This window comes from Dendrobium catenatum, unplaced genomic scaffold (assembly GCF_001605985.2).
Source record: "Dendrobium catenatum unplaced genomic scaffold, ASM160598v2 fragScaff_scaffold_621, whole genome shotgun sequence".
NCBI classification, from domain to species: Eukaryota; Viridiplantae; Streptophyta; class Magnoliopsida; order Asparagales; family Orchidaceae; genus Dendrobium; species Dendrobium catenatum.
The window spans coordinates 12084858-12097671 of record NW_021319083.1 but is presented as its reverse complement, the minus strand read 5'-3'; the positions used below and the strand labels follow the sequence as shown (position 1 = coordinate 12097671).

Sequence of the window (12814 nt, the reverse complement as noted above, 5' to 3'; positions counted from 1 at the left end):
TTTAATAGCATTTCTTTTGGCATCCCAAGCCTTCATGTAAGACACCCTAATATTAAACTTTCACTCAATCCTACCAATTATTTCATGGGCCTTTATATCAATTTGTTATCGCACAATTGGTTAGATGAAATAGCTTATGAATCTTGACTTACACTCTTTGTCCTGCAAGAAGAATGGGATTGGTGCAAGTGTGATCATACCTAGCAGATAATACCTTCCATGTGCCACCTAAGCACTTGTATGAACTGGCAAAATGATGCTACTGGTCAGGCCTATTCATAGTTTTGTAATGCAAACAACATATTGTATATTTCTTTATATTTGATAAAATGACTTAAAACTCAATATTGTTCATGATTAACAAACTATAAAGGGCAAACTACAACCCTCTCTTCGTTTCAAAACATGCCCTCAATAATTTTCTCGGGAATATATTGTTCATGTGTAACAATCTCACTATCTATAGCAACATCAAAGACAAGACTGCTATCCCATTCCTTTGCATTCTGGCACCTCCTCACAAAGTTATTTGTGCTAACCATTAGAACTATAGTGTCACTAGTTGCTCCCCAACAATCCTATAGTAAAATCTGCACCTCTCAGAACTCTCCTTCACTTCTTTCATCTGAATTAGAAGACCCGTCAATTGACTCATTGTTCATTATTTCGTACCCTTCATTGACTAAGTTTAGATTCTCTAACAAAAGCTCGGGGCTCATTACTGGTTGAATATAGTAACTAGGGCCCTCCAACATCAAAACAGCGTGTCCACTGAGAAACTAAATATTAGTGCAATCATAATAAAACCTTTACACTAAGTCACTATCATCAAACTTATAAATTAATAATAATAGGTTAAAAAGGTCAAATTTATAGGGTATTAAGAAGATCTTCTACATGCATTGTTGAACTACAAATCAGCATTTCAGCATGGCTTAATGAATTACATTGATCCACTAGGGTGGTTGTCAATACACTCATCTTTGACAGTGCAACACTAGAACTCTCAATTTCAACATAAATTACCACAAATTGCATGTTGGCAATGATGTAGAACAATAAAACACACCTCATAATCAATAAGAGGTGACCCTCATATTGGAAATGACATAAAACTGACTCTCATATATTAACATCAACATAACAACGGTTGAGTTCATCCTGCAATGCTAACGTAATTAAGTTTTGTCATAATAATTAATATATTTTTACAAAAATGCATGTTCTAAATTCATGATAGATGAATTCATACTATGTTATCAGATCGGCCTTAAAATAATTCGAAATTATTCAAACTAACAAGTTACTGATCATCTACTAACCTATTTCAAACTATTTATGTAGACATACATTATTAATTAAAGAAAGACACTCAAACTATACATACCTAACTAAAATAACCTAACATCCTCACTGCCTAATAAATATGATTATCATTGTGCAGCATGGAGACATGGCTGAGATTAAGAAGAGCATATACTAAGTACTTATATAATTCTTACAACTCCTTTGAATTTCAAAACTATGAACAAAAATTATAAGTAAACTAACTAAAATAGAATAAGAACAATCATAATTCTTACAACTACGTTTTTTGTATTTGACCCGATCCGAATCCGACCCGAAAATTTCGGGTTCGGGTTGACCCGGATTTAGGTTCGGGCTAGGGATTTCGACCCGTTTGTAAAACCGGGTCGGGTTTGGGTTGACCCGGAAACCCGAAATCAATCCGGTTTGACCTGTTTTTAATTAATTTAGGAGGGTTTTAATGGATTTTTATGAAATAATTAAATGAAATTTCAAAAAATTATAAACGTTTTTGCTCAAATTAAATTAATCTTGATTTATTTTAAATTAATTGAAGTAAATATTACCTTAATTTAGGGTTTAGATTTAAATAAATTGAATTAAATAAAAAAATTAATAAAATATACCCGAATCGGGTCGGGTTCGGGTTCAGAAAACTGATCCGTTTGCAAAAATGGGTCAGGTTCGGGTCGGGTTGAACAGTGTCGGCTCAATTTCGGATTGAACCCAAACCCGACCCGTAATCCAGTTTTGACAGCCCTAATTCTCACATAACTCAAGTCAAAATATCGTGTACTGCATAACAATTTATAATTCTTATATTTAAGTTTTAACATTAATTCAAGCATGCAATGCAAATTTAATTTGATATTAATACATATAGATACCTTGTAAATGAAACAAATAGCAAATTCAACCGTTTTACAAGCAAAAAAAAAAAAAAAACTCAAACTACAAATTCATTATAGTTCTAAAATATTATATATAATTTCTCATTGAACTTAAAAAAAAAAACATCTGCAATTAAATTTCTGAGCACAATAATTTCGTTATTATCCAAAGAGAGGGCATGTAAGAAAAAAATAAAGATGACAAAGAGAACAAAGTGTATAAGTGATGGGAGATCTGATCATCGTTGCGGCAGGTTGAAGAGCAGAGAAGCCCGAATAACACTTAACACAACTGTTGTACAAGAGACAAAAGTGAAAGGGAAATCAGTCTGAAAAGATAATTTAATTAAGAGAAAGAAAATTATGTGGATGAATCAACTCCTACCCTCATATGTCGAATTTTATCGTGCAGGCCGGTCTGGACACCGGACGTAGAGATACGCCCGCTGTCCAATGAAATATTGACATGTGCAATGTACACGTGTCCGCGGAATTTTAAGTCAAGCACGCCAAAAGCGTAGGTAAAGCGCAGTCAAAGCATAGTCACGTGACAAATTTGAATTGAATATCCGGACCTATATTTTCGCAATGAATGTGACCTCATCTCTCCATGCAAGTCAGCTGATCTCCCTATCCCACCACTAGGCCGATGCAACAATCCCTCACCCCATTCCTACCTTGTCCCCTACCCACCAGCCACGCTGCCGACACAGTAATCCCTAACCCTCCGCCCCCTACCCTCGGTCGAATGGCTAGTCGTCACCGAAGATAGCGACTATCGTGTCGTTAGCCTTCAAAATGACTCGAAAGTCATTACCCTTCGCAATGACTGTCATGAGTCGTTAGCCTTCAAAATGACTTGTCTTCGAGTATTTACCCTTCAAAATGACTTCCTAGTCGTTAGCTAAGCGGACGACTACTGACCTGCTTCATCCGCTAATACCCGCCCACGAATTCGATTTTAAGCATCCCCTCATCTAGCTCGAACTCGAGCACGTTAACTAAATGTGCTTGAGTTTGAGCTTGAGATCGACTCATGAGCTTGCTAAGCTCGGCTCGCGAGCAGATAAACGAATTGAGCTCAAGCCAGCTCAACTCATATACCCGACGGCTAAACCCAACCCGCACAACTACCACAGTGGAAGGGAACAACAATTGGCAAGCAAGTCATTAACAAAGGTAACGATTTGCGTGGTATAGCAAATTAAATTTTAACGTTTTCTTTTTTGCTTATTAAAATTTTCAACATATTGCTTTAAAAAATTTCTCGTTTTAATTTTTGAAATGATAGATGTGAAGGCATTATCAGACCACCTCATATGACGACAATCATACCATCATTATTAGAGTAGATCTCCAACAACATTGGACCATCGCTCGATCGCCACCAGCACCATCTAACCACCGCCGCTTACTATAGTCCTCAAATCTATTACCTGACCACATCTTTCTGATCATTATCGCTCAACTACAAATTTTGAATCACCGCCACCCAATTATGATTCTCCAATCACTCTCGCTTGTTTATGCCCTTCGGCTACCACCACCCAGCCATATTTTTTTTAGGAGAGTTTCAAAAAATTTCTCCTTTTAATTTTTGAAATGATAGATGTGAAGGCGTTACGTGACCACCTCATATGACAACAATCATAGCATCATTATTAGAGTAGATCTCCAACAACAACGGACCATCACTCGATGATCGCCACCAGCACCATCTAACCACCGCCGCTGATTATAGTCCTCCAATCTATTACATGACCACATCTTTCTGATCATTATCGCTCAACTACAAATTTTGAATCACCGCCACCCAATTATGATTCTCCAATCACTCTCACTTGTTTATGCCCTTCGGCTACCACATATATATATTTTTTTATGACAGTTTCACTGTAATTGAAAAGAAACAAAGTGAGGAAATAAAATTCAGCCTAATCTTTTTATTTTCCTCTTAACATAAATGCTGGTCCTGATGCCCAACGTAATGCATAACTTAACATCTACATTACAAACGTAAGAACGCTTTGACATACAAGTAATTATAGTGTCCAGACATCGAATGCGTCCAGAGATCAATAACAAAGCGCCACGTCACTTGAGCGCTCGGTACGTGCTCAGTACAGCACTCAGTATCGCTCAGTATTTGTCTGGATTTCTAATTTTTTGTCCAGACATAATAACTTTTTCTTGACATACACATCCCTGCTGACATTATAAGTTGCGTTTGCGTGATCGCTTTGAAGAGAGAGAAAATATAGAAGAAAAAAATATATATGCTTTAGAATTATGCTATTTTGGTGGAGGATTTGCAATCAACGGGATGGCATGGATGGTGAAATATGAGCGTTGAAGTATTATTATTATTATTATTTTTGAAAAAGTACAAGATAATGCATCCAAAATATAATTTAAAATATTTTTCTTAGCTTTTATGAAAGATGGTACATGTTATTCACATGCCATATATCATTTATAAATCTCATTAAAAATGATTAGCTAATTAAAATTTAATTAGGATTAACTTTGAAATTTTTTTCTTTTATTTATTATTATTTTTATTAGGGTATATTTGATTTTGAAGTAAAATGGATGAAATTGATTCTAGTCAGCAGTGTTTTTGAGAATATTAATGTTTACTTTAAAGTGAAATAAATGCATGGTACAATTTTAAGGTATTTAGAATACATCCTTTTGTGTAAATCAAATGTATTTGTAATTAGTCTGATTTGGAAGATTTTTAAATACACCATAAATCCATCATAATTATTGCCACTCATTATAGCAACGTCCCTTGCCACCGCCTACATACAGCCGCCACGCCTACAATTGTCATTGCCATCGTCACCACTAGTCGTCTGTAGCCACTCGCTACCCGTCCCCACCACCATCGGGCATGCCTATCACCGACGACCACCCACCACTCATGGCCACCGCGACCAGCCACCACCACAATTGGCTATTGATCACTATTGTCTTTTTACTTCAATCTCCATCTATTGAAGTTGTAGCCACCCGCTGCCCGTCACCACAACCATCAGGCATGCTTATCACCGGTGACCACCCACCACTCATGACCACCGCGACCAGCCACCACCACAGGCTATTGACCACCATCATCTTTGTACTTCAATCTCCATCTATTTTACTTCAAGTTAAATAAAAAAATAATCACATATATTTATTTTACACATATTCAAAGTATTTCAAATCTTACAATGCATTTCTTTCTCAGCCAATCAAACAACCCCTTATTATTTAGTTAGGCAATAAATATTTATATTATAATCAACTTAAAATAATTTCAATAATTATAAAACTCATTTCCCGCAGATTTAGTTAGTCAAAGTGTCCTTCATTTTTCTCTTAAAGGCTTAAGGTAGCAGAAACAAAGCATATTCTGTCCTATGACTTCAAATTTTTATTATATAAAATTAATGATTTTTTATATAATACTACGATAATAAAATAGAAAATCTTTTATTAGGTTCTCAATAAGATATAAATTAATAGGATAATAAATTAAACTAGTGAAAATAAGTTGTTTTAAATCAATGCTCATTAAAATTTTCCATTTTTCAAAAATTTTCAATAAAGAATTTCTTCAACAAATTAGTAGGATATTATGTGTCTATAATATATAAGATGCCTCATTTTTCATAAGTAGTAATAGATAAAACTTATAAGTGATCATACAAATTTTTATGTGAAAAACACAGAAAGAAGAAAGACCACATGATCTAACACAGTTGCAATATTTCATTGCAGAGTAGAAAATATAATAATCCTCTTTATCTAACAAATTAAAAAATGAGAGTAGTTATAATGGCAGAATCAAGTGATCTTATACTTGTTAGATTCATCTCATCAAAACTTTAAATTTCAAATAAGAATACTCTGATTGAAAATCATTTGATCCATCCATTTATGCTTTTACATTTTCAAACAAAATTCAAATGCTTGATTTGTGCTCATTAAAGTTGGATCAAATCATTTATAATATCAATAGATTCATCTCATCAAGATGTTTAATTCAATTATAAGTTTATTGAAATCAATATTCATATGACTACGAATTTAGTTTAGAAAAATTTCATTTTAAATATTATCTTGATATTCATACCGATCATACAATTTTGAAATTATCGGAGTGCAAGACTGTATTACAAGTTTTTTTTTATACGCAGTACATACACAATGTGTACTTCTTACATACAATTAAACTCTAAATACGCAACAAATACACAACGCAAATAGCTCTATGCATGACGTCCGAATTTAATAATTTCTAAGCAGCTTACATTTGGCAATTTTACCCATGATATCCAAACGTTGAAGCAGAAGATGCTCACTTCTCTGTTGAGTTACTTGAAAGGTTTGCGAGTATGTATAAAATCTAAGACACTTGGAATTATGAAGAAATACCTTGAGATGCTTTAAAATGTTGAAATTATCAGCTACAATCACTACCTTCAACCCAAACAAAGTCATCACTTTTAAGAGCTGTTTCGTAGCACCCATGATTTGATTTAAGTAGAATTTCATAATTCCTCAAATATGGATTTCAGAAATCCTGAGGGTCTTAAATCCTGAAAATTATTTGGTAACATTCATGATAAATCCTATTCAATCCGGTGTGAGATTTTGGATGTAGAGCGAATTTAACGAGCGGACAGCCAATTGATTTCATAAATCTGGCAAAAAACAAGATTTCAGAAATCCCGGATTTAGCAGGAAAAGGCGGAATTTTTAGTCTACAGCGGCTTTCATTTGTCGTAAAGTTTGGTTTTGCATTTTAGGCTGTTTGGCTGGATTTCACTCAAATCCGACCTAAATCCTGCTACCAAACTGCCCCTTAGGGTTGCTCGAGTTGGAGTTTGCCAATCTAAGTAGTTGCAGGATCAGAAAAGCCTCCAAAGATCTCCAGAGGGTGAAAATGCCAGCCATTCTGATCAACAAATTGTACTTAAAAAAAATATGCAAAACATGCCAAGTAGTTTTCCATACTCAAGAAAATAAGGAATCAAATTATTCTATTTTCTGGGTTGTACTTTACAGCATAAAAACTCGTATCAAAAAGCAAAAAAAAAAAAAGATTAAAAAGAACTCCAAAAAATAATAAAAGCAGAAGACAACACAATATGCACATCATAAACACTGGAAGTAAGCCTGGACATGGTAATTTCTTCTGTATTGTTCGAGTATCACCTGATGATAATCGCCTATTCGCCTCAGGTGATAATGTTTATAGGACAGTCTGGTTTTGAATTTGCCATGCAAAAAAGTACCTGCAGGCCAAAATGACAACAAAATAAAAGCTCAAAACAGCCTTTAGTTAGTCTATTGGAGGTTCTAATCCCCTTTTGTGACAATTTGAAGTAAGGTCGAGTTTTTTATGATGAGTATCCTGAGATTACACACTGAGAACACCATGTGACATTTTCATTTTATGAAAGAAATGGATCGCATTTTAAAATGATTACTCTATGATCTTATTGACAGATAGTGTTGGCGTAGGACGACAACAACAACAACATCAAGCCTTTGTCCCACTACGTGGGGTCGGCTACATGAATCCTTTTTTGCCATTGTGTCCGGTTAAAAGTCAAATTCTCATTTAAATATATACGGTTAATGATATTATGATGCAGGACTACTTAGATGAAATGTTTATGGATTCATTTAGGCATTGCACAACTCTTAGATTAGAATAATTTTGAAATAAAAATTACTAGTAATTTCCAACGACGAGTAAAACAATTAAGGGGTTAGTTTGCAAAGGCTAAACCACATGCTCCAAGCTTTGAACAATCAAGATAATTAAGAAAATAAGACAATACATAATAGTAGTCTTCAAGTTAATCCCTAATCTAACAACGAGATTTAGGATGCAAAGAAAGCACGCTCAATTCCTATGAATTACAAAGCTTAGCAAGAGCACTTGGAGGAGACTTTCGCAACTACAATCACACCAATGAGAATTTAGATTTAAAAGAAATAAGATGTAAGTGGAAGAGAAACCTTTGCTCAAGGAGACGTGGAGATCTTCCACTTTAATGCCCTCAAAGCGTTGTCGATAGACGATCCCGTAATCAGTGTTGGGATCGGTTATCCCTGTAATACCTGGCTGTTTTGGGATTGGCGAGGTATTGATCAGCAAGGGAAATCCTCTCCAACGATTGTATGGCGCTTCAGACTAGTGGAAATGGTTGGACAGCAGGTTGATCTTGCAAAACAGAAGCTGTGAGACTTCAAGTGGCTGTGAGAACAATGCCAGTTGCTGGAATGCTCTGGTTGCAACTTTAGACGGCAGAAAAGTCCAACATCTGAGTGAATTTGGGTGGAGATTTGTGGAGGGAAATTAGCACATGAGCCGTGGGGGTTTTCGGCCAGCAGGAGAGAGCAACAGGCAATCTTTCCAAAGCGATTTACTCAACTTATGGAAAGCTTTCAAACATCCAGCAATCAAGGGAAAGGGGGAGCGGCGGGATAGGGATGTGGAGGTGGGTTAAATTCCTGAATACAATCCCGTATTTCAGGGAAATATTTAATGCTTGAATCCTTTTGAAATTTTCGGCTGGGGGGAATATTAAAATATATGAAATTATTTCCTAAAGATGGATTTGGTTTTAGTAAGTAATTTGCAAATACTCATGAACTAGGAGATAGGGGCAGGCGGCATCATGGGTGATGGGAGGGAAAATTTGGAGAATTAAGAAACTTCCTAATTTAAATTCATAAGATTGGAAAGATTTAATTCAATCCTTTCTTAATTAAATTTTAATTAGGCATGAATTCAAAAGTTTCCTAACATAGAATTTGTGAATAAGGAAAGTTTATTTGAATTTCAAATCAAGTGAATTTGAATTTCAAATTCCTCCCAAATTTGACCAATCATAAATTAGGAAACTTCAAGGGGAGCATGGATTGGAGGTGAAATGATTACTCTATGATCTTATTGACAGATAGTGTTGGCGTAGGACAACAACAACAACATCAAGCCTTTTTTGTCCCACTACGTGCGGTCGGGTACATGAATCCTTTTTCACCATTGTGTCCGATTAAAAGTCAAATTCTCATTTAAATCTATACGGTTAATGATATTAGATATTTTAGTAGTATGAGGTTCCCTGGAACATTGTATTCATCCTTATATTATATATAAGAGGTTTTTCCATTAAATAAAATATAAATATTCTCCTTCTGAGGCTTGGTTTGGTTGGGCATGATTAGTGTCGTTAGCGTTCTGAAACGTGAAAAAGATGTCGGTTGTTGTTTGGATGCATACTTTTTACAAAACTGTATTTTTCAAACCTCCGTTATTGTACCGATTTGTGAAGCTTTTTATTTTTGCTTTTCCGTTGATAAAAGGCAGTTTTCGAACTACCGTTTCCCACCAAAACTCCATCTGCTACCAAACGAGGCCTAAATATAGGCATCAGAACAGGGTTAGCAACTCTAGCCATCTCTAAATACGTAGGCATGAAAACCCTTTCTTTCAGTCATCCAACCCTCATGAAAGAGACCACTGCCTCACAATTTCCGCTTGAGCAAGCCAACTCTCATCATCTCCGATCTCATCGCCAACTCCCTCTAACCCCCTCCAAACAATGATTTTCACTCACACCTCCCAATCCCAATCTCAATTTCTTCTCATTCCTGATTACGATCCCCACCGACAGTGTGGGCGAATCCTAATCTTGTCCCACCATGCCACTAAGGCTCTCCTCTAGCATACCCATCACATGCGCCACTTGCAACAACAATCAATTCCTTATCCTCCACCAAAATCATTGACACCCACTCCATCTTGCTTGCCCTAGTGGCCTCTACCCGTACCAAATACATGGGTCTTTCCTCAATCATTTGTAGTGCTTGTTTGTCCCATGATATTAAATAATCAAGTCTTGTTCTCTTGCCACCCTTGTCGTGGCATGGCTTAAATATTTTTAATCCACCCTAATATATCTAACCTACACTCCACATGCCATGGTCGCTCAAAATTTTCTCCCTTACTCAAGATCCTATTCCATCATTGGTACAACAGTTTAATGAAACCAACAGGTTTTTTTATTTCTTCTCATTTCTCATGACAAACCCATCCATATGGATGCTTCTCCTCTATCTCGTGATGATGTCATCAAATTATCTAAATGACAAACTCTTGATTAAATGGAAATATAGGTATATAAGTAAATTAATATGAATGTCTATACATTATCGTAAGCGTCAAATTAACGGATGTGGGCCAAGGATAAAAGTGAAAACCAAATCTACTTAAGGTGGATAATTTCACCTCTATTTTATAATAATGAATTACATTCTCAAAACTTATTGCATTAATTATTATAGCCTCCCGCATGTATTGAAAAATGTTCTTATTAGTACAATATCATTATTGAAAAGTTGTCAAGATTGATTATCTCATTCTCATACATGAAATCCTCATATGAAATTGAATGTTATTTAGAATTACTCGTATTTCAAGTTAATAAGAATATTACATGAAATATATTCAAAAAATTACTAAACAAATGGTCAAATGAATGTAAGAAAATTGTTAAATATAAAGGAATATATGTGCATGCTAACAAATGGAGTTCATCTCATTATGGTATTAACAGGGAACGTTAATGTAGCTATGAATTAATGATCTTGCCTTTCACCTCAAACAATTATAGAAATAAGACCTACGCCCCGTTGTGCTGACAACAAAGATATTAGCTAAAGGTAAGTTGGTATCTTCCACCTCATACAATAGTGAACCTATTCTACGCTACGTCGTGCCTACAGGAAAAGTATCGACCATCTATGTACACCATTTTAAATGTTAAGAAAAATTTCTGTTCATAGTTGATATCGAAATAATAAGCATTGTTTATGATTTCCCATAATGACAAGCATGAATGTTCTTCTTTTGTCTTTTGAATTATTATGATTTTGAACTATAATTAACCTACTAAGTTATATTGACAACAACAACGACAACAACATCAAGCCTTTATCTCACTATATGGGGTCGGCTACATGAATCATTTTCCTCCATTGTGTCATGTTAAAAGTTAAATTCTCATTTAAATCTAATAAAGAAATGTCATTTCTAATATTTTCTAACCAAGTCTTTTTAGATATACCTCTATCTTTTTTAACATAAGTCAAATCTAATACATCTACTTTTCCTAACTGGGTCATTGGAAGGCCGCCGTTTTATGTGACCAAACCATCTAAGGCGACTCTCTCTAATCTTATCTTCCATTGGAGCTACTTCAATCTTTTCACGTATATGACTTCAATCTTTTCACGTATATGCTCATTTTGTATCATGTCTCTAAGAGTAAAGCTACTCATCCACCTGAGCATCCTCATCTCTGCAACACTTAACTTAATATTATGCTTCTCTTTTAATAACCAACATTCTGCACCATAAAGCATTCCAACTTCCTCTCTAGTCTTATCAACAAGAAGAATATTATCAGCAAAAAGCATACACCAAGGTACAACTTGCAAATGTCTAGTGAGAACACCATGAGTAAAGCAAAAAGAAATGGGATTAAGGCTGATCCTTAATGTAATCCAACTGAAATAGGAATATACTTGGTCAAACCACCTTGCGTCTGAACACAACTAATAACTCATGTATACATATCCTTAATGACTTTAATATAAACATTATTAACCCCTTTCTTTTATAGAACTCTCCATAACACTTCTCTTTGAACTTTAGCATATGCTTTCTCTAAATCAATAAATATCATATATAGATCATCTTTATTCTCTCTATACTTTTCCATTAAACCTCTCAATAAATATATAGTTTCAATAATAGGCCTACCCATCATGAAACTAAATTGATTTTGAGAAATATTAGTATCATGCCGCAACATATGCTCCATAACTCTCTCTCATAGTTTTAAAGTATGAGACTTTAATTTAATTCATCTATAATTTGTACAATCTTGTGCATCACCTTTATTCTTAAAAAAAGGAATCAACAGACTCATTCTCCACTCATTTGGCATCTTTTTAGTCTTTAAAATAATATTAAAAGGTTTAGTAAGCTATGAAATTCCTTCATCTCCTAAGTATTTTCACACAATTATTGGAATATCATAAGGTCCAACAGCTTTTCCACCTATCATATTCTTTAATACATCTTTAACTTCGATTTTACTAATAAACCGATAAAAACAAAAATCTTTATTTTCATTTAGGATGCTAAGGTCACTAAAATCAATTATATTCTTATAATCTTCATTGAAAATTTTAGAAAAATATCTCCACTTTTGTTGAATATCCTCTTCTAATAAAAACACGTTTTGATCTTCATCCTTAACACACTTTACTTGAACTAAATCTTTACTACTTTTATCTCTTTGTTTGACTAACTTATACTTGTATTTTTTCCCTCAGTATATAATATATTATATAAATCATTAAAAGCTAAAATTTTTATATCGCAAATTGTTTTCTTAGACTCCTTACGGTTCTCTTTATATCTTTTCTAATTATAAGAATTTTTACATTTAACCAATTTTTTATAACAAATCTTTTTAATTTTAATCTTTTCTTGCATAATTTGATTCCACAATCAACTATTTTTACTATTATGAGTTTTT

At 34.4% G+C, this 12814-nt stretch overlaps 1 protein-coding gene across 1 annotated transcript in view; it reads right to left on the bottom strand.

The window, feature by feature from the left end:
- Positions 1-12814, bottom strand: part of LOC110113993 — a 52284-nt gene that overhangs the window by 17620 nt on the left and 21850 nt on the right. The window contains 1 exon segment of the mRNA XM_028694989.1: positions 7407-7486. Within this exon segment, the coding sequence (XP_028550822.1) occupies positions 7407-7486 (80 nt within the window).